The sequence below is a fragment of the Felis catus genome, chromosome A3, assembly GCF_018350175.1.
Source record: "Felis catus isolate Fca126 chromosome A3, F.catus_Fca126_mat1.0, whole genome shotgun sequence".
Lineage (NCBI taxonomy): Eukaryota > Metazoa > Chordata > Mammalia > Carnivora > Felidae > Felis > Felis catus.
The window spans coordinates 26,682,472-26,704,670 of record NC_058370.1 but is presented as its reverse complement, the minus strand read 5'-3'; the positions used below and the strand labels follow the sequence as shown (position 1 = coordinate 26,704,670).

The 22,199-nt window shown below is 48.0% G+C and overlaps 1 protein-coding gene and 1 long non-coding RNA gene across 2 annotated transcripts in view; one reads left to right on the top strand and one right to left on the bottom strand.

The window, feature by feature from the left end:
- Window positions 1–17,837, top strand: part of HCK (HCK proto-oncogene, Src family tyrosine kinase) — a 41,636-nt gene extending 23,799 nt beyond the window's left edge. The window contains exons 6-13 of the mRNA XM_006929858.5: window positions 615–718; window positions 3,634–3,783; window positions 4,319–4,471; window positions 5,945–6,124; window positions 6,920–6,996; window positions 13,009–13,162; window positions 13,991–14,122; window positions 17,314–17,837. Coding sequence (XP_006929920.1) covers window positions 615–718; window positions 3,634–3,783; window positions 4,319–4,471; window positions 5,945–6,124; window positions 6,920–6,996; window positions 13,009–13,162; window positions 13,991–14,122; window positions 17,314–17,513 — 1,150 coding nt within the window. The 3' untranslated portion in view covers window positions 17,514–17,837. The remainder of the gene's footprint in view (window positions 1–614; window positions 719–3,633; window positions 3,784–4,318; window positions 4,472–5,944; window positions 6,125–6,919; window positions 6,997–13,008; window positions 13,163–13,990; window positions 14,123–17,313) is intronic.
- Window positions 235–22,136, bottom strand: LOC109498036. The gene is made up of 3 exons (XR_002154581.3): window positions 21,979–22,136; window positions 21,621–21,746; window positions 235–1,210 (listed from the first exon to the last, which is right to left on the bottom strand). It is a non-coding gene; the product is annotated as an uncharacterized LOC109498036 (long non-coding RNA).
- Window positions 22,137–22,199: the final 63 nt, after the last annotated feature.

The following is a 22,199-nucleotide window of genomic DNA, read 5'->3' as shown; positions in this document are numbered from 1 at the left end:
CACCCAGGCGCCCCTCTTGCTGACTTTGTATTCAACTTTACACACAGAAGAAGATACACTGTGAAGTTTACGAACCTCGGGCCTCCACTCACATGGACCTCTGAGACCCTGAGAGGATGGTCATGTGGCCTTGTGAAATTTGCAAAAGCCAGATTTTGACCACAGTTGGTTAAGACTGCTGTTACCTTACCATTCCCGTCTTTCTATCCATCACCATATCCCTAACACTGGGTGGCATTGGAATGGCCCATGGGCATTTTGTATTTGTAATGCTGTATTCTTTTTCTTTAAAAACAGTTTTCTTTTTCTTTTTTTGTTTTTTTTTTTAATAGTCTTTTGGGGAGGGGGGCTCTTTCTTTTGGTATCATTTTTCTTAAAGAAATCTCCCCAAATTGCATACGTTTCTATCTCAGCAAACTGGATTCACTCCTAGTAAAAATGTCTCTGTTTTGGTTTCAAATCACCATTTGGGAATGGTGATTTTTCCCAAAAGAATCTTGTAGGAAAATGAACGCTGCAGGAAGCCAGGCACTCCGTCTCCTGGCGCCCCGTGGAGGTGGGACAGGACTGGCCTACTCCGAGGTTCACACAAGGCTCCCACCCCTTTCCACCAGGTGGTTCTTCAAGGGCATCAGCCGGAAGGATGCGGAGCGCCAGCTTCTGGCCCCGGGCAACATGCTGGGCTCCTTCATGATCCGGGACAGCGAGACCACCAAAGGTAACACAGCCCTCCCCACCCTGCCCGCCCTGCAGGGGTACCCCAGGCATGACTGGCCGCCACGCTCCCTCTGCAGATGCAATTCCCTCTGGCTGAGTAACTCACCCAGCCCACCAGACTGCCAAATTTTCTCCTGCCCTTTGCTCGAGCCTGGTTTGGGTCTTCTTAGCTTCTGTAGTTCCTGGTTGGGTCCCTAGAAGTAAGCCCCAGTGCTTGTGGACCCTTAGCAAAAATATTCTAGTGAAGCTTGATCTTTACCAGCTTGTATTACTTAAAATACCCATCGCAGTATATCTTGTCCACAAAGCTGATTGCCCCTCCTTCCATAAGGAAGGGGTAGACCAGCCCGCAGGAAGAGCCCCAGGCCAGGCTCCTCTGAGACTGCTTCAACTGTCTCTTTTGATGCTTTTTGGAGGTTTTGATGTTGGCGACCTGCTTCCTGAAGTTCCTGGGCGGTGAGGTTGGTTTTCTGCAGGGCCGTTGCACGGGAAGCTAGAACAGTACCCAAAAACATCACATCACTCAAACTGGCATCAGTTGAGGCTAACTTTCCGAAAGGAAGGAATAGAAATAAGGAGTCTCGTGATGTCAGATTTCATACATGGAAGTGTGTTTACTAATATGTTTAGACTCGAAGCTGCTTGGTTCAGATTAGTCAAGTAAATTGTACAAAGTGTGACCCCACGGTACCCTAAGCGGTTTTGGGGACATCCAACAAAGGCGTCCGTGTGGTCCTCTAGTCTATGGCTGGATGTCTGAATTGGCCAAGCCTGAACATGGCAGGATAACGCCACTCACAATCAGTGTTTCAGACCAGTGAATATTTACGCTTAATTTTCTCCTACCCAACAAGCCCCCTTCAAGCCCAGGGACAAGAGAAATAGCACAAAAAGGCAAAGCTGTATACAACCCCCAGCTTCTCCTCTCCAACTGCTCCCAGGGCAGCTGGGGGATTGGTTGAGCTGGTCCATTCTGCAGATAGAGGCTGAGAAGCCAAAGAAACAACCCAGACCTGCAGGGCAGAAGGGTGAGCCTGGTTCCCTCTCACAGCTCTCCAGAGGTAGGGCCGTAGGGACCCATTTAGCCAATTTAATAAAAGTGGCAGCACGAGTGCCCTGAATCCCGTCCTGCTGTTTCTTGGATTCTGCCCCACCCCATCTAGCATCAGCCAAGCCAGCCTCACCTTGGCTGGGCAGAGTGGCAATGAGTGGGGTGGGGAGCCAGCGGCCTGGGTTTGAATCCTGGCTCTGCGGCTTACCAGCTGCGTGGCTGCAAGTGAGTTAGTGCACCTGCCTGGACCTCAGTCTCCTTGCCTGTAAAATGATGGTGCTATAAAACCTGTACCATGTGGGGTTATTCATTCATTATAATAAGTTATGTAATTCATTATATTCATATAATTACAATTCATTGTAGAGGCTATTATTCATATTTATTCCTAGTTTATTTGGACAAAGTTCTTAGGACAGTGGCTGGCATATATGGTCACTTGTTATTCATGCAACAATTTAAACCCCTGCAAGATCCTGAGACACAGTGGAGCAATGGAGCTCCATTGTGATGGAGCAAACTGAGAGACAGAGAGGCTAATAGCGTGCCCAAGGACACACAGCTTGCAAATGGCAGAAGTATGGTCATGGACTGAAAGACTTGGGTGTTTCCGGTCTATGCGATGTCATGCACATTAGGTTCTATTCTTGCGGTCACAAATTACCACGAACTCTGTGGCTCAAAACAAGATAAATTTATTATCTTACAGTTCTAGAGCTCAGAAGTCTGAAATCAGTCTCGCTGGCCTCAAGTCCCGGTGTCCGCAGGGCTGGTTCCTTCTAGGGACCTCAGGAAATAATCGGATTCCTTGCTGTCGTCAGCTTCTAGAGGCCACTGGCATTCCTTGGCTCATGGCCCCTTTCTCACTTCTCTCCAACTTTGTGTTTCCATCTTCGCATGTCATAGCATTGACTGCAACCTTCCCACCTCCTCTTATAAGGACCCTCGTGCTTCCATCGGGCCCACCTGGACAATCCAAAATAATGTCCCATCTCCAGATCCTAATGGAACCACATCCTCCAAGCCCCTTTACTACATAAGCTAAGAAAGTCATAGGTTCCAGCCATTAGGACAGGGACATCTTGGGGGGCTGCTGTTCAGCCTACCACAATATTTCATGTTTACATTTCAATAACCAGACTGCATTTTGTTGTTGCTAATTTTTTGTTTGTTTCTGAGTAACGTATTTACCAATCCGATGTGATGTCTTGGCTTTTGTGATAGATGATAGATAGATATAGATGATAGATAGATAGATAAGTGAGAGCCAACATTTACTGAGTGTTCACATCTCGAGTGCTACATTGCATTACTTCTGTTATTTATTTATTTATTTATTTATTTATGAGAGAGAGAGAGAGAGAGAGAGAGAGAACAAGCGGGGGAGGGGCAGAGAGAGAGGGAGACACAGACTCCAAAGCAGGCTCTAGGCTCTGAGCTGTAAGCACAACGCCCAACACAGGGCCTGAACCCACGAACCGTGAGATCATGACCTGAGCTGAAGTCGGACGCTTAACCGACTGAGCCACCCAGGCGCCCCAGCATTACATCTTTTAATCCTCAGGCAATGTGATAAAGTAGGGGGAGTGATGGTGACCAATCCCATCTCACAGATGAGGAAGCCGAGGCACACGGCGGTGACATAGCACTTGTTCAGAGTCTGTCCGCTGGACATGGAGGAGGCTGGACAAGAACCCAGACGGCCTGACTCCACAGCCCACTCTTAACTCGACTCCACTGCCCAGGTGCCCACACAGTGTCAGCAAGTGGCCTTACAGGGGTGTCGGGAGGGGGTGTCAGAGTGCTAACACGAGGTGGCAAGGCTGAGACCCCACTCCTGAAGGATTTCTCTCTGGCCAATGCAGGAAGCTACTCTTTGTCAGTGCGAGACTACGACCCCCAGCACGGGGACACGGTGAAACATTACAAGATCCGGACCCTGGACAGCGGGGGCTTCTACATCTCCCCGCGGAGCACCTTCAACACCCTGCAGGAGCTGGTGGCTCACTACAAGAGTGAGTCCTGCCCAGGGCTGCGTCCCAACCAGCGTGGACTCGTCTCTCAAGAATCCTAGTGAAGGGTGCCCTGTAGCCTCTAAGGCCTGCTGAGCTCTTCCTGACCCTCCCCAGACAAATAGTTGCTGTGAGGGTTTTTTTTTAATGTTTAGTTTTGAGAGAGAGACAGAGACAGAGAGAGAGAGAGAGAGCGTGAGTGGGGAAGGGGCAGAGAGAGAGAGGAAGACACCGAATCCGAAGCAGGCTCCAGGCTCCGAGCTGTCAGCACAGAGCCCGACCTGCGGCTCCAACTTATAAACCACGAGATGATGACCTGAGCCGAAGTCGGACGCCGAACCGACAGAGCCACCCAGGCGCCCTGACAAGTAGTTGCTTTGATTCTCCTGAAGTCTCAGGCTTGTTGAGCAGGAGGGTCAAGGTGGCATCTTGGGAATGTCCCCGATGGTAGCAGCCACAGGCAGAGGACAAGGCAGGGAGGCCTCCAAGAGGAAGCCTCTAGCTGGCTGCCCTCCACTAACCAAGGGCTCTGTTCCAGAGGGGAGTGATGGACTCTGCCAGAAGCTGATAGTGCCCTGCGTGTCCTCCAAGCCCCAGAAGCCATGGGAGAAAGATGCCTGGGAGATCCCACGGGAATTACTCAAGCTAGAGAAGAAACTTGGAGCCGGGCAGTTTGGGGAAGTCTGGATGGGTAAGGATCCAGGGCCACAGGGTGGAGGGAGGGCAGAAAGACAAGGAGGTCTTTGCTTCCAGGAACGGACTGAGGCAAAGTGGGGATGCCACTGGGTGTAAGGGGAGATTTGAATAATAACCATAAAGGAGCAATTCCTTTGATAGCAACCACATTGTCCTGCTATGCAAACACTGATTTGCCTTGGAGGCCAGGCTTGTTGGGGTCCAGGTCTTCCTTCTGGGAAGGAGAAGTCCTGGATGAGGAATCTGCTTCCTTGTGTGGAGCTGGAACAGTCCACCAGTCTGGGGTGGAGATAACCAGAGGCCTCCTAGGATGATGAAAAAGTGGGGAAATGTAGTTTGGAGATTTTCAGGTAAGTTCAATGTTGTCAACTGATGAACAAGCTGCCCTGAGCGTTCGTCGTGTGCCCAGCACCATGCGAAGGCATCGTGGGGCACCCAAAAGGCAGGCTGTCCTGCCCCTAATAACTTGAGAACAGCAGTGCCTTCTCTGCAGGATGTGGGGTAGAGGCCTGGCCAGTGCCCAGTGCACTCCACCATGTTCCAAATGGGAGCGAAGGTGACTTACAGAGATGCAAACAATTCAGCCAGAAAAAATAAGTTTAAATTTCATGTATTTCAAATACATTTACTAAGACCCTGTTGTGTGCCAGGTATTGAATAAGAGAATGTGGCAGAGAAAGTATAGAGAAGAATGTAAAATGGATCTGGGTGATAAGGTTAGAAAACCAAAAATATTATGTAAGGCCTTAGACTCTCACCACAGGAAGACCTCAGATCTGGATTCGAGCTTCCTGGCAGCCAAGGCAAAAATGGAAACACAAGTAATTATGAGATTTACAAGATCAACAAGATGAAGCAGGGGTGTGGTGGGTTGGGTCCCTGTGGTGGGAGGGGGAGTTGGGTGCTTGAGAGACTGATTGATAGGCAGGCTGATTGGTGCACAAAAAGGAAGGGGGAGTTTGGTGGATGAGGAGGTGGGCAAAGCGGGCAAGGCCAAATCATGCAGGGCCTTGTGGACCGTGATATGGCTGGTGTTTATTTTGAGAGCAGTGTTAAGATTAAAACATTTTAAGCAAAGATAGTGTGTATGTATGATTATGTGTCAAAGCAAAAGTGATGTGTGTGTGTGTGTGCACATGCGTGTGCAAGTAATAACTGAGCGTTGTTTTGAGGCGATTCTTGAATCCTGACAACAGCCCTTCAAAGGCAGTACTGATCCTTTCCACTTGGCACATGAGGAAACCACAGCTCAGAGAGGTCAAGTGACTTACCCAAAGGCACACAGCCAGGAAGTGGTGAACTAGCCTTCAAGCTGCGTCTTTCTGAGGCCAAAGCCTTTCCCTTTCTGAGGACTGAGATAAGCAGGGAAGGCTTTCTGGAGGAGGCAGGCCTGCAGCAGGGCCTCCCAGAGCTGTGGGGAAAGAGCAGTGGGTTCTGACCACCTTTCCTGTTCCCTCTCCTGCTCCAGCCACCTACAACAAGCACACCAAGGTGGCCGTGAAGATGATGAAACCAGGGAGCATGTCCGTGGATGCCTTCCTGGCAGAGGCCAACCTGATGAAGACTCTGCGGCATGATAAGCTGGTGAAACTGTATGCGGTGGTCACCAAGGAGCCCATCTACATCATCACAGAGTTCATGGCCAAAGGTGCTGCCCTCTGGGGGCTGGGGATGCAGGCCGTGGCTCATACTAGTCGATTACGGACTCAGAGGTGACTCTGACATGGCTCTTGCCCTCAAGATGCCCCTGGTCTGGCCAGGAGCTCTTCTTGAACTTGAGTACTTGGGCCTCCATTGGCAGCGAGTGGCCCAGCCCTCCTGGTTCATGGGGTAAAATCATGGTAAGGGGATGCCAGAGGACGGGGAGCTCACGGAGCTACAGGAGAGGGCAGTATGGCCAGAGCTCCGCTGGGTAATGCTAGAAGAGGCTTAAGCCTTCGAGGCTGGGGGCGGCTCCCTGCCTCACCAGCCATCCCTCCTGTGTGGACCATGCTCTGGAAAAGAGTTGGCCAAGCACTCGTTCCGAGCTGCCCGCACCCGGCCGACCCGTGATTTCTCAGGGAGTTTTTTTAGGCCACCGCTCCACAACCATTTTCAATCCCTGCCCATTTTTCGATAAACAGCAGCACGTCACGCAACCTCATTTAGTGCAATCTGGAAACCTGAAAACACTTTTCATTTTCTAAATACACAGTTATGCCGGCGCCCTAAAGCCATGGCCCCGGTCCACCAGGCTCAGAAAGCTCTCTCTCCGTCAAAAGAAATAGTGATTGCCCCCCGGTCTAGGAATCACAAAGTCATCTTTAAAAACACTCCAACTGTATGTCTCAAACACAAGGAGTGGCAAGTAAATGTTGTTATTGAAGTCTATCACAACGAACAGCTTTAACCATTCACCAAAACAGTGACCGCAGTCCTGTGGCTTCCCCCCCCACCCCAACAGGAAGCCTGCTGGACTTCCTGAAAAGCGTAGAGGGCAGCAAGCAGCCATTGCCAAAGCTCATCGACTTCTCAGCGCAGGTGAGAGTCCAATGGGGAAGTGGGGGGAGGGGACAGGAATTCAATGATTTATGTAACACGTTCTCATTGGACACGTGCTGTAATAATAGCACGCAATCATAGCTAACATGTACTGAGCGCTCAGAACAACAGTCCAGCTGACCCTCCAACAACACGAGTGAACTGTGGCAGGTCCACTTATAAGTGGGTTCTTTTTTTTTTTTTAACTTTTTCTTTACATTTATTTATTTTTGATAGAGAGAGACAGAGCACGAGTGGGGGAGGGGTAGAGAGAGAAGGAGACACAGAATCCGAAAGCAGCCTCCAGGCTCCGAGCTGTCAGCCCAGAGCCTGACACGGGGCTTGAGCTCACCAACCCCGAGATCATGACCTGAGCCAAAACTAAGAGCCGGATGCTTAACCGACTGAGCTACCCAGGCGCCCCGCGGATTCTTTTTTATAGAGTACAGTACCGTAAATGTACGTTCTCTTTCTTATGATTTCCTTAATACCATTTCTCTTCTCAGGCTTGTTTTATTGTAAGAACACAGGATATAATACACATAACATACAAAACACGTATTAACCAATTGTTTTTGTTATCGGTAAGGCTTCCTGTCAATAGTAGGCTATTGGTAGTTAGGTTTTGGGGGGAGTCAGAAGTTATATGTGGATTTCTGACTGTGTGGGGGTCGGTGCCCCTGACCCCTGTGTTGTTCAAGGGTCAACTGTATACTTAAAAAAAAAGGGTTTTTTTACATTTATTTATTTTTGAGAAACAGAGTGAGACAAAGCGTGAGCGGGGGAGGGGCAGAGAGCAAAGGAGACACAGAATCTGAAGCAGGCTCCAGGCTCTGAGCAAGCGGTCAGCACAGAGCCTGATGGGGGCTGGAAACCACAAACTGTGAGATCGGGACCTGAGCCGAAGTCAGACGCTCAACCGACTGAGCCACCCAGGCGCCCCAACTGTATACTTTTTATGTGTCTTGTAGGTACTGGTTCATCCAGTCCTCACATGAACCTTAGAGAGTGGGATTTTTATGATCTGTTCTTATGGAACAGACGACTCCAAAGCTTAGTAGTTTGAATTAACAGCAATGTATTATTTCTTGTGATTCTGTGGGTTGACTGGGGTTGGCTGGGTGGTTCTTCTGTTCCACATGGTGAAACTGAGGTCACTCACGTGGATGCATTCTGCTGAGAACTTGCCTGGGGCTAGAATGGCCAACATGGCGGCTCATCCTCCGGGGTCTCTCTCCTGTGGACCTTCGTCACTTGATAGTCCGGTCAGAGCCTCTTTACAGCATGGTGGCTCGGTTCCAAGAGGGAGTATTCCAACAGGTCTAGCTCTGTGTGCAAGGCCTTATGAATCCTCTGCTCCTATCATGCTTGCTACTGTTTCATTGGCCAAAGTATGGCCCACAGCCCAGTCCAGAGTCAGTGTGGGAGGGGACTGCACAAGGGCATGAGTCCCAAGAGACACAGTCCATCGGGGGCCACCAGTGTAGCAGTCTGGCCACAGAGAGGTAATTGTTACCCCATTTTACAGAATAGGAAATTAAGGCGTAGAGAGGAAACTGAGGCCCAGTGAGGTTAAGTAGTTTGCCTAAATCACTGTGTTGATTTGAGGGGATATGGCAGTGAATGAAATGGAGAGTATTTCTCTCCTCCCAGAGTTTAGAGACATTACACAACTGAATCTCTGAAAGAGCCATTACCCAAGTGATCCTGGCTCAGCGTCAAAAGAAAGCAGTATCCAGCAAAACAAATAATGTACACAAACCACAGAAGCACTCTTAAAATCCCAATTTCTTTCTCATCTTCCCTTTACTCTTTGCAGCTCTTCTTACCCGCGGCCTGAGTGCTTTTCACTTCTGTCCTCTGTCATCCTCTCCTCTCTGTGGGAAGCCGGGAGGAAAGGGATGCTGTGGGAGTACATGGCTAGAGCATTTATCATGGTCCAGGAGCAACCCAAGAGGTCTTCCCAGAGGAAGAGGCTTCTAGGCTGAATCCTTAAGGGTGAGTGGAAATTAGGCAGCTGAAATGGAGAGAGAAGGGTATTCTAGATAGAAGAAACAGCCTGTGCCAAAGCCCATGGGGGAAAAACAAAAGAGCCTGGTCAGTTGGAACCTGGGACTGGCAAAGATAAAGGGGGTGTGGTTTGCAGCCTGGAGGGTGTTAAGTGAGACGCGCCTAGGGCCTAGGGCTGTGTCTTCTGGAGATCTTTAAGGCAGACCTCATTTGAGTATGAAAATCCCAATGGTGGGGGAGGGGATGTCCAGAGGTATAAAAAAAAAAGAGGCCTTAAATTTTTTTCTAATGTTTATTTTTGAGAGAGAGAGTCAGACAGACAGAGCATGAGTTGGGGAGGGGCAGAGAGAGAGGGAGACACAGAATCTGAGGCAGGATTCAGGCTCTGAGCTGTCAGCACAGAGCTCGAGGCAGGGCTTAAACTCACGAACATCGAGACTGTGACCTGAGCCGAAGTCAGACACTTAACCGACTGAGCTACCCAGGCACCCCAAAAAAAGGCTTTAAGTTTTGGAGCCTGGAATGCCAGAGGCACATGGAAATCAAGGCCTGATATTTATTTTCACTGTAATGGTCCCTGTCCCTAGGCAAACAATAGTCTGGCCTGTAACTAAATTATACCCATCAGACTGGCAAGTAATCTTGCTGGGGGAGAGTCAGGCTGGGCAGAAGCCACTCTCCCTGTTTCACAGATGGGAAAACAGAAACCAAGGGAGTGAAAGAGGTTCCTGGCCCTTGTATGTCCAGGGCAGAGGGTCTGGGGATAGGAAGGAGGCAACCTGGGGACCTGGTCTTCACCTCCAGTCCTAGAGAGGCAGATTGTGCAGTAGAAGATGCCCCAGCCCTGTCACCAACTGGCCGTCTGGGCCTCAGATCTACCATGAACCTGAGTGTCTTCATTTGTCAAATGAGGGAATTAGACCACATCTGTACTTTTCAAGTTCAAAAGCCCTTTTTTAAGCCATAATTCTGTTGATCAAATGAAATCTTATATGGCAGCTGAATATTTTGTTTAATTTTTTAAAAACGTTTTTATTTATTTTTGAGAGAGAGAGAGAGAGAAAGAGACAGAGCATGAATGGGGGTGGGGCAGAGAGAGAGGGAGACACAGAATCTGAAGCAGGCTCCAGGCTCTGAGCTGTCAGCACAGAGCCTGACGTGAGGCTCAAACTCACGACCTGAGGCATAGTCAGATGCTCAACCGACTGAGCCACCCAGGTGTCCCAGGAGCCAAATATTTTAAAACAGAGCGGCTCTGATTGAAGAGGGTGCCCTTTGCTTTGTCCCGTCACCCACAAGACGACCTTGAGGTGTCAGTAGGATTCGGTTTGAAGAGCCCGGAGCTGGAACAGCCCTACAGACCCTTCCAGCCCTAATTCTGTAGGTTCCCCGATAACTCTCAGAAGTAAGCCCAAGTTTTAATGCTCAACATCAAGGCAGCCTGCTTGGTGCTTATGAAATCTCACCCCCTCAGCAACTCCTAGTTCTTAGACCACCCCTGAGCCCAGGGAACCTCTTCGTTACTCATTCAGGTGACAAACCCTTGAGAAGCAACGCCGTGTAGGTACATGGGCGGAGGAGTCACACAGAGTTTTGGTATTGATCCCAGTTCTGCCTGTGTAGCTTTGAGCAAGTTGCTTAACCTCTCTGAATGCCACTTTCCTCAACAGGGAGCATGAATAGCCACTGTTAAAGTGGATACTTACGTGCCAGACACTGTTGTAAACCCTTGATGCAGGCATGGAGGATTAATCCTCACATGACCCCTCAGAAGCAGGTTCTATTGTTGCCCTCCTTTTACAGAGAAGAAAAGGAAGGCACAGAGGAGTGAAGTAGCTTGCTTGAGATCACAGAGCTGTGGGGCTCAGGCTGAGCCGGTCCAACTCCGGAGTCACTGAGGCATTAACCTCTACTATCTCCCAAATTGGGTGAATCCCACCTGCCCCACTGAGCATATGTGAAAATCAATAACGTGAATGTCTGCCTGTGGGCACTAAAAATGGTAACTGGTAGCATGAGTGCCTGTTCTCTCAAATCTAAGGCCACAAATCCAGGTAGAGTAATGGATTAGTGCACAGATGCTGAGCTGGGCTTTTGGGGTTCCAATCCTGGTCTCCACTTGGACCAGTTACTTATTTCTCTAGGATTAACCTTTCTTGCCTGGGAAATATGGCTGATAGCAATCGTGCCTCCCCCCAAAGCACAGAGTAAATGCGATTTCAACTCAAGTATCATCTTCCGATAAATGAATAAACGACAATGTTTTCCATGAACATAATAACCCTTGTTAACTCTTCTGTCGTCTAAGGACTCCTGATAAATGTCCCCCTCCCCCCGCCCCGGCAAGACCTTGTCTCATCTCACCCCTAGCCTGCGATTCCCAACAAAAGCACAGTCTCAAGTTTTTGCTGGAAAGCTTGAAGCCTCACACCTCAGTTCCAGTAGCCATGGGTGCCCCCTGCTGGCCACTTCCCAAAAGTGTGCCCCCCCACTTGCCTCTGACCTTGAGTAGGCTTGTGTTTTGGTTTGGTCTGTCTTGCCATGCTCCCCTATCCCACCCCCCAAATCTCACCAGATTGCACCCAGCTGCAATCCTCCACAACAATCCTCCAGTTCTGCAGTAATTAGAGGCAACGTGGGGCACAGGTATTGGAAATCCATAGACATTCAAAATTTTCCTGGTTGTATGATCTGGAAAGTGTCCCCCCTCTATAAAACATATAAATGTATTATAATGAGACCTGGCCCAAGGAGCTCAAAGCCCAATTTGTAAACTGTAAGTACTGTTTTCTGGGTGTCTGGGAGCTCATTATAAACCTCTTTATGAGAGTTAAACGCACAAACCCTTGTAAGTGAAAAATGTCTCTGAGGAAAAAAATCCCACATCTTTCTGTCAGAGGCTTCCAGGGACCCATTCATTGTGAATAAGAATCCTCCATACAGGGGCACCTGGGTGGCTCAGTTGGAAACGCATGCAACTCTCGATCTCGGTGTCATGAGTTCAAGCCCCATGTAGAGATTACTTAAAAAAGATTTTTTTAACTTAAAAAAAAATCTTCCATATAGTCTATTATTCATTCAGCAGCCATAATGGCATTAAAATATGTATCAGGCCATGTCATACTCCTGTTCCAGTCTTTCTACCATCCTCCCATTGCACTCAGAAGACAGTCCAAACCCTCTTCAAACCTAGAAGGTTCTTCACACTCAGCCGCCTCCCTTTCAACTTCAACTCCATGTGGCAACTTCTGCTCAGCCCCCTGTTCCATGAACACCCAAACTCATTCCTACCTCTGGGCCTTTGCATATGATGTTCTTGCCGCCAGGAATACTCTTATTTCACACACTTAGTACCACCACTTGGATCTTTGCCAAAACTTCACCTCCTCAAAGCAGCCTTCCCTGACCACCCAATCCAAAACAGCCCTCTACACTTCATGTCCTGCTACTCTGCTTTATCCTTTATGGCACTTACCGCCACCTGCAGGGGCATTGCCTGCCTCAGCACCCGCTCAAGTAATAGGCCTGGCACCCGGGAGACACTCAGTAGATTTTTATTGAATGAGTAAATGAATTTTCCCCACCCAAGCTTGAGAATGAAGAAGGTACAAGAGCTATACAGCAGAGTATGACATTAGCCTAGGTTGTCCCCAGAAAGAGGGCTGGGGATGAAAGTACCTCACAGTATCCTGGTGTGTGTGTGGGCGGGGGAGGTTCCTGGGAAAATAATGCCATTGCTTTTTCCTCAAAGTAGTCTCTGGGAGTTTGGGAACCCTAGAGAAAAACCCCCAAAGAGAACCAGGCCCTGAGATTCCCCCCAGCCTGGACATGAAGGTAGAGAAATGCCAACCTGAGCTCAGGACCCTTCCATAAGAAAGGGGGAGCTGCGTGCACACACTTCCCCGTTTTCTCAAACTTGGACGCTCCTCTTGTGTTTTGGGGTGGGACCCACCTTGGGCTGGGCCACTTGTGAGGATGAAGGTGTCTCTGTTTTGGGTGGAGATTGCAGAAGGCATGGCCTTCATCGAGAAGAGGAACTACATTCACCGAGATCTCCGAGCCGCCAACATCCTGGTCTCTGCGTCCCTGGTGTGCAAGATTGCCGACTTTGGCCTGGCGCGTGTCATTGAGGACAATGAATACACGGCCCGGGAAGGTAGGGAGCGCCGCCCAGGGACGGTGGGGCCCACTTGGGTGGGCTGTGAGTGTTGAGAGTTGAGACATGTGTCTGTCCTGGCACCAGCTCTTGTCATTAAGCTTGATGGAGTCCTTCTGGATAGAGTCTCCAGGCCTGTAGTCTCACCCAGTGGCTCTGATCAATTTTAGGTTGCTCTAGCCAAGTGCATGTGGGATTTAAGGGGAGGGCAACTTTGTGGGTAATAGACGAAAACTGGGAAAAATCCAAATGTCCATATAAGTTGTGGTACATTCATGTAATATAATGTTATGCAGCAATGGAAAATTCCAAACCAGTGCTACATGCAAAAGTCATTGCAGGATGGCTCCATTTATATAAAATTCAGAAACAGGCAAACTCGCGTACGAATAGCAACATTATTCATAACAGCCAGAAAGTGGAAGCAACAACAGAATATTGTTCAGCCACAAAAAAGGAACGAAGTACTGATACATGCTAACCGTGGATACACTTTCAAAACATCATGTTAAGTGAAAGAAGCCAGACACCAGGATGGCATATTGTATGATTCCATTTATATGAGGCCTTGAGGACCCTACTCTTCAGGAGCTGTGGTTCACTGGAGTATCAGCTGAATCAACGAGGGGGCCCAGAGTGTCAGCTCCCCCGCCACACCCCACACCCCTCTGCCTGTTCCTCTCCACTCTAGATATCTGTCCTGAGGATAGATACCCCTTGCTCCGCGGAGGCGGGACTGAAGGGTGTGCCCCTGTCCTGTTCCCTAGCACACACCCAGCCCTGACTGCTCCCAGACTCTCGCTGACTCTGCTCTGTCCAACCCCACAGGGGCCAAGTTCCCCATCAAGTGGACGGCTCCTGAGGCCATCAACTTTGGCTCTTTTACCATCAAATCAGACGTCTGGTCCTTTGGTATTCTGCTGATGGAGATCGTCACCTATGGCCGGATCCCTTACCCAGGTAGGGAAGGGGGCATCAGCTGCGACTGCTTCCATGGCCCAGCCTGGTCCCTTCACTTGTCAGTGTGTCCATTCAGGCAGAGATCTTGATCCTTGCCCCCAACCTCCCCTCCCCTGCCCCATCTCAGTTCAATGTACCACCATCCACCCAATTTCTTAGGCTGAAAATCTGGGGGCTTCCTTGGTCCTTCCTTTTCTCTCACGCCTTGCTACATGCAAGCAGTCACAAAATCCTGGCCATTTGACTCCAAAATACACACCCAGGGGCACCTGAGTGGCTCAGTTGGTTAAGCAACCGACTCTTGATTTTGGCTCAGGTTATGATCCACGGTTCTTGAGTTCGAGCCCTGCAGTGCAGAGCCTGCTTGGGATTCTCTCTCTTTGCCCCTCTCCTGCTCATGCTCACTCTCTCTCTCTCTCAAAATAAATACACTTTAAAAAATACACATCCACTTTTTTTTTTAATGTTTTATTTTTGAGCATCATGATCTCACAGTTCGAGGGTTCAAGACCGGCGTCGGGCTCTGTGCTGACAGCTCAGAGCCTGGAGCCTGTTTGATTCTGTGTATCCCTCCCTCTGTCCCTCCCCCGCTCATGCTCTGTCTCTCTCTCAAAAATAAATATTAAAAATTTTTTTTTTAATTTTCCCGACCAGACACTGAGCTCTATGAAGCCAGAAAACACGTCTATATTCCTCATTAATATATCTGCACTGCTCACCTCTGTGCTTGGCACATAGTCGATACTCAATAACTATTTGTTGAATGGATGAATGTATCCCCACTGTCTATGGGCAGCACCCAATGCTGAATAGACCACGTAGGTACAGATATACCCAACATGTAGATTGCCCAAGACTCAGTAAATAATCTCATTTTCTGTTCCTTTTTGGTCAGGATGTGTCCTTATGGATCTGTAGCCAGAACACTGGGGAGAAGGGGAAAGGTAGATATAAAGGGTCCCTGACTTTATGTTCTTGCCCCATCCACGATTACACTTTGAGAAATTCACTTCGCTTCTTCTACCTCAGTGTTCTCACTTTTTAAAAATATAGGCAATGACACCAACCTTGCAGAAGTGGTTATGAAGATTAGAAATAGGGGCAGCTGGGTGACTCAGTCAGTTAAGCATCCAACTCTTGATTTTGGTTTAGGTCATGGTCCGCGGCGTGTGAGTTAGAGCCCCGCACTGGGCTCTGTGCTGAGAGCGCAGTCTGCTTGGGATCCTTAAAAAAAATTTTTAATTTTAAAATTAAAAAAAAATTAAATGTCTTTAAAAAAATATTAAAGGGGGCACCTGGGTGGCTCAGTTGGTTGAGCTTCTGACTTCGGCTCAGGTCATGAGCTCACGGTTCGTGAGTTCAAACTCCACATCAGCCTTGCTGCTGTCAGCACAGAGCCCGCTTCAGATCCTCTGGCCCTCTCTCTCTGCCCCTCCCCCATTTGCACTCTCTCGAAAATAAATTAAAAAGACATTTTTGAAAAGATTAGAAATAAAAGATGTAGATACTTGGTTCATTCATCACTATTGATCAAATACCTACTATGTGTTGGGCACTGAGGATACAGTGAGAGACGAGGTCTCTGCTCATAAGGAGCACATCCTAGGCTGGCAGAACACATACAAAAGGGACAGCTGGAGATCACTGCTGAGGAGAATATGAAGCAGGACGTGTGTGAGGGAGTGACATGGGGCACCTGTGAGAGAGGGTGACATGGGGCTCCCCAGCACCTGTCAGAGCAGGTCACATGTGACTTGAAAGACAGCTCAGTGAGGATCTAGAGAAAAGATTCCAGGGAGAAGGCATTGCTTTGCTAGCTCTTAGGCCCGGAGGTGTACCTGAAGAAAAGCAAGGAAGCCTGGTAGCTGGAGACAAGGAATGAGAGCAGATGGTGAACAATGAGGTTGGCAGGGACCAGATCAGGTAGGGCCCACGGTCATGGTGAAGGGTGTGGATTGTGGATGTTAGTCTAAGTGTACGGGAGCCATTGGAGAGTCTGGAGCAGGGAAGTAGCATCATCTGATTTCCATCTTTAAGTGATGCTTTGGTTCAGCATGGAGAGTGGGTTGGGGGCTGGGAAGAAGGTAGCAGCCACAGCAGTGGGGACAGGGAGAGGTGGTGGAGACAGACGCAAGTTGATGGGTTGATACTATATTTCAAAAGAAGGAAAAATGTGACTTGCTGATGTGGAAGGTGAGACAGAGAGAGAGAGGGAGGAGAACCAAGGTCGACCCTCTTGGTTTTAGTGGAGCAGCTGGGTAGATGTTGGTCGATGGTCTAGGGATAGAACTTCAAGAGTTCTGGTTTAGCCCTGTTAAATTTGACGTGACTTGTAATATCCAAGTAAAGATGGTCAAAGAAGCACTTGGATGTATGAGTTTGGTGCTCCAGACTGGTAATATAAAATCGGGGATCAGAGACATGTGGAAGATTGTTCTTAGGGATACCCCACATTGGGGCGCCTGGGTGGCTCAGTCGGTTGAGCGTCCGACTTTGGCTCAGGTCATGATCTCATGGTCTATGAGTTTGAGCCTCGCATCGGGCTCTGTGCTGACAGCTAAGAGCCTAGAACCTGCTTCGGATTCTGTATCTCCCTCTCTCTCTGCCCCTCCCCCGCTCATGCTCTGTCTCTGTCAAAAATAAATAAAACATTAAACAAAAATTTTAAGGATACCCCACATAAACATCAGTTGAACAAGGAAATGGTCCCACTCACAGAGTGACATAGAGACAGGCTGCCTGTTTTTTTCTTGAGAGTACACCAGGCAATCGGTTATGGGACCTGAATCCATTAGGATGCATTAGGCTGGAAGTAACAAAATAACTAAGAGTGTGGAAACAGTAGGCGAGTTCTTAGTCCCCAGGATGAGGAGCCTGGCAGGATCATGTGTCTGTGTTGAAGGAAAGCGGAGGGGTGTATCTTCCAAGGCCTCTTTTCTCATCAGGGAGGAACACCTTTCCTGCAGTCTCCTGGGAGAATGCCCCTCAGCTCCCATTGGCCAAAACTGGGTGCCATGTCCCTGCCCTGCCTGCAGGGGAGGCTGGGGAAGGGATACCTGGCTTTCCCAGCGGGAGGGGCTCTGCTCCCAGGAGAGGTAAGAAGTGATAGCTCCTGGGGACGCAACAGTGTCTGCCACCCCAGGATTCCCTGTCCCAGTCCCTCCCTTTTTCACTCCATGCCTCCTTCTCAGGGATGTCAAACCCTGAGGTGATCCGCGCACTGGAGCATGGATACCGGATGCCTCGACCTGAGAACTGCCCCGAGGGACTCTACAACGTGATGACACGCTGCTGGAAGAACCGCCCTGAGGAGCGGCCCACCTTCGAATATATCCAGAGCGTACTGGATGACTTCTACACGGCCACAGAGAGCCAGTACCAACAGCCATGATGGGTGGAGCCCGGGCAGGGCCGAGTACCCAGCTGATGCCCGAGAGGTGGTTCCAGCGCCATCTGCCTGGTGCCTGCTTGTCCTTCCCACTCCCGGACACCCACCCTCGTCCCAGCCACAGCGCCTCATCTGTCAGGTGGGTGGGCTGAACTGGACAATCTCTTTTTGACTCTAGCAATCTCCAGTCTGCCATCCTCAGGAGACCCCAAGTTGATATTTCTTCTAGTGCCTGGGACAGCTGGATTCCGGTTACAGCTGTGGTTTGGACGGGAAACTTTTAAAAATCATGAAATAAATATTTAAATAAAAGATACAAATGCTAAAGGCTTTCCTGACAGCTTGTCTTGTTCTGCCAGTTCCTGAATATCTATTTGCCTTTTTGCTAGATGACAAGACAGAAAGGGGCAGGGACCCTTCCAAAGACCAGCAGTCTGAAGAGAAATGGGGTCCGATGCTCCAGCTTTTCTAACTGCCCCCCAAGTAGTCGCTGGCTATGTTAGTTTCCTACGGCTTCTGCAACAAATGACCACAAACTTGGTGGCTTAAAACACAAATTCATTATCTCACAGCTCCAGAGGTCAGAGTCTGAAATGGGTTTGGCAGGGCTACGTGCCTTTTGGAGCCTCTAGGGGAGAATTCATTTCCTCGTCTTTTCTGACTTCTAGAAACTGACACATTCCCTGACTCGTGCTTTTCTTCCACTCGTCACTCCAAACTGCTTGTCGTCACATCTCCTTCCCTGACCGGCTCCTGCCTCCCTCTTTCACATGTAGGGATACCTGTTAGTACATTGGGCCCACCTGGAGAATCCAGACTGACTTTTCCCTTTCAAGATCTTTAATCACATCTGCAAAGCAAAGCCCCTTTTGCCATGTAAGGCAACATCTTCACAGGATCCAGGGATTAAGACAGGGACATCTTGGGCAGGGAGGAGGGGCCTTATTCTGCTAATCACATGGGCACTGGGATGCTGGATGGGTTGTGTCTCCAAAGAGCTGAGTTTGCCAAGATGACAGGAATGATTTTTCATGACTGGAGCCAGGACTTTCCTGCCAAGCCACAGTGATACTTGAGCTGGTTAGTCTGGGTCTCCCCTAGGGCTGCAGGGCTGTCCGAAGCCGGGGCATTTCCCATGGCCAAGCAGCCATCGTGGTTGTTAAGATGGTATCCGCCATCGTAGGAATACCAGAGTCTGGAGACGTAGTTGCTGAGAGGTATCTGGTTCCCTGCGTGGGAAGTTCTCAGTAGAGGGGAGGGAGATGTGGGAAGGAAGTAGAGAGGACAAGGATCAATGGGCCCTTCCTGCATGTTGTCTCAGTTGAAAGTGCCTGACATTAGCTTTCGTTGGAAGGGGAACAACGGGAAGAGGTGGACAGCGAGATGGGGGGCCAATGACACCTTTCTATATCATTGCATCCCCTGAAAGATTTACTTCACAGCACCTGCCAGGGTCCCCTGGAGCCCTATCCTGAATTGCTTCTGTACCCCTGAGTAGCACAGAGGAACTGGGTATAAGCAGTGGAAAGCACATCTAGCAGTGTTTCAACTTACCTAGTCGGTAACTGAATTTCTCTCCTGCTTTCTTGTTTGGGATATGTTTTTGGGTATCTGAAAGCGGAGCTCATCTCCTGCAGTAGGAATTTGCACTCATGATTTGTGGTGCATTGGATTGCTGTTCAGTGATCCATAGGAGGGAGCCTATTGCTACATGGACAAGACCAGGGGTCAATTCCTACCCTCCTGCTCTTTCAGTTTAACTGCCCTATACTGTGATTTATCCATCTGGTCACAGGAAAGACAGATTAAAACATGGGGACATATACAACACCAAAGCACAGCCCATGAAAGAAAATATTGATACACTGGACTCCATTAAATTTAAAAACTCTGCTCTGAGAAAGACACTGTTAAGAAAATGAAAAGACAAGCTCCAATCTGGGAGAAAATATTTGCAAAACACATATCTGATAAAAGACCGGTATCCAAAATATACAAAGCATCCTTAAAGGCCAACAATAAGAAAACAAACAACCCAATTAAGAAATGGTCAAAGACCTGAACAGACACCTCACAAAAGAAGATATGCTCAGTCTGTTAAGTGTCCGACTTCAGCTCAAGTCATGATCTCACAGTTTGTGAGTTCGAGTCCCGCATCCAGCTCCGTGCTGACAGCTCAGAGCCTGCAGCCTGTTTTGGATTCTGGGTCTCCCTCTCTCTCTCTGCCCCTCCCTGGCTTGTGCTCTCGCTCTCTCTTAAAAATAAAATAAATGAACATTAAAAAAGAAATAACAGATATGCAGGTGGCAAACAAGCCACCTGAGAAGATGTTCACCTGAGAAGACGAGAAGATGTTCAACATCATATGTCATTAGAGAAGTACAAATTGAAACAATGAGATATCACCACACATTACTTAGAATAGCCCAAATCCAACCACTGACAATACCAAAGGCTGGCAAGAACTTGGAGCAGCAAGAACTCTCATTCATTGCTGGTGGGGATGCAAGATGGTGCAGTCACTTTGGAAAACATTTGGTCGCCTCTTACAAAACTACACATGTTCTTACCATACAATCCAGTAATTGCGTCCCTTGACATTTACTCAAGCATGTTGAAAACTTTTGTCCACAAAGGAACCTACACGCTAATGTTTGCAGTAGCTGTATTTACAATTGTCAAAATTTGGAAATGACTAGGATGCCTTTCTACAGGTGAAGAGATGAACAAACTGTGGTATATCCATATATTGGAATATTGTTCGGTGATCCAAAGGAACGAGCCATCAAGACACGGAAGAACCCTACACGCACAGAGCTAAGTGAAAGAAGCCAACCTGAAAAGGCTACACACCATGAAGTCCAACTGTGCCATTCTGGAAAATGCAAAACTTCAGAGATAATAAAAAGATCAGTGGTTGCCAGGGGTTTGGCAGAGAAGGAGGGATGAATAAAGAGGAACATAGGGGATTTTTAGGGTAGTGAAACCATTCTGTATGATACTTTTAATGGTGGATACATATCATTATCTGTCAAAACTCAATGCATAGCACAGAGTGTATTATAATGCAAATTACAGAATTAAATTAATGAAAATAAAAATAATAATAGGCTCATCAGTTGTAACAGGTAGCATACTAAGGCAACATGTTAATAATAGAGGAAACTGGAGGCCAGGTGAGGGAGTATATGAGAATTTTGTGTTTTCTACTCATTTTTATGTAAACTACAACTGCTCTAAAAAATAAAGTCTGGGAGCACCTGGGTGGCTCAGTCGGTTAAGAGTCCGACTCTTGATTTCAGCTCAGATCATGATCTCACAGTTCATGGGTTCGAGCCCCATCTCAGGCTCCACAGTGACAGCACAGAGCCTGCTTGGGAATTCTCTCTTTCTCTCTCTCTCTCTCTCTGATCCTCTCCCTTTCATGTTTTCTCTAAATAAATAAATAAATAAATAAATAAATAAATAATAAGTAAATAAACGTTAAAAAATAAAGTCTGCTGGGGTGCCTGGGTGACTCAGTGGGTTAAGTGTCCAACTATTGATTTCGGCTCAGGTCACGATTTTTCATGGTTTGTGAGATCAAACCCCGAACTGGGGGCTCTATGCTGACAGCACAGAGCCTGCTTAGGATTCTCTTTCTCCCTCTTTCTCTGCTTCTCCCCCTCCCTCCCTCTTTCTCTCTCTTGCTCGCTCTCTCTCTCAAAATAAATAAACATTCTTTAAAAAGTCTGTTAAATAAAAAAATGAAAGAAAAAAACATGGAAATAAATTTTGTGCCACCAATGCTTTGGGAAGGCTTCATGCACTCCTCCCCTGCAAGGTGGCAAAGGAAAGCGTAGATAAGATGCCCCATTCTAAAGGGGTACTTGGGTGGCTTGATCAGTTGAGCATTGGACTCTTGATTTTGGCTCAGGTCCATGATCTCATGGTTCTTTTGTTTAAACAACTTTTTGAAAAAGTCTCTGGTAACACTGGTACTGTATCCACTTTACAGCAATACATGGAATAAATGAACTTTCAGATCTTGCCCAATTTTAACACCATGACTCTTTTGAGTCCCCTTTCCAGATATTGGAAATTGAGGCTTAGCAAGATTGAGTAACTTACCTCCAGTCACACTCTTAGCTAACCAGGCCATGGTGAAGTCCATATTCAAAGATGTCTTCCTCCATGAAATACGCTGCTTTTCATTGTTTAATAAGTAGTGTATTGTATTGGGCACCTACCATCTACCTGAAGGATTATAAAATAAATGTAAAAAGACAATTGTTTATTGAATACCTACCATATAACATTATATCATTAGATCCTCATCATAAGCCTATTATTATAATCCCTACCTATTTTGCCAATGAGAATAAGGTAGTACAAGGTTTAATAAAAGAGCGGATCCTACCCTCATAGGAATCACAATCTATTAGAGAGGATATAAAATAGTCAAGCAAATAATCATATACTTAATTACAAATTATTCTCGTAGTTGGACTGCTATTGGAGCTCTGGTACCCATCCCACTCATTAAATCAGGGCCTCAGGTAACCCTGGCAACGGGCCTTCCTGCCAATAGTAAAGATGGCGTCCAGAGAACAAGCGCGTTTACGCACACCCCCATTACCCACAATACAGTGGGGAAGAAGAGGAGGAGCAGTCTCTGCCAGGAGTTAATATGGCCCCCATAGTTACACC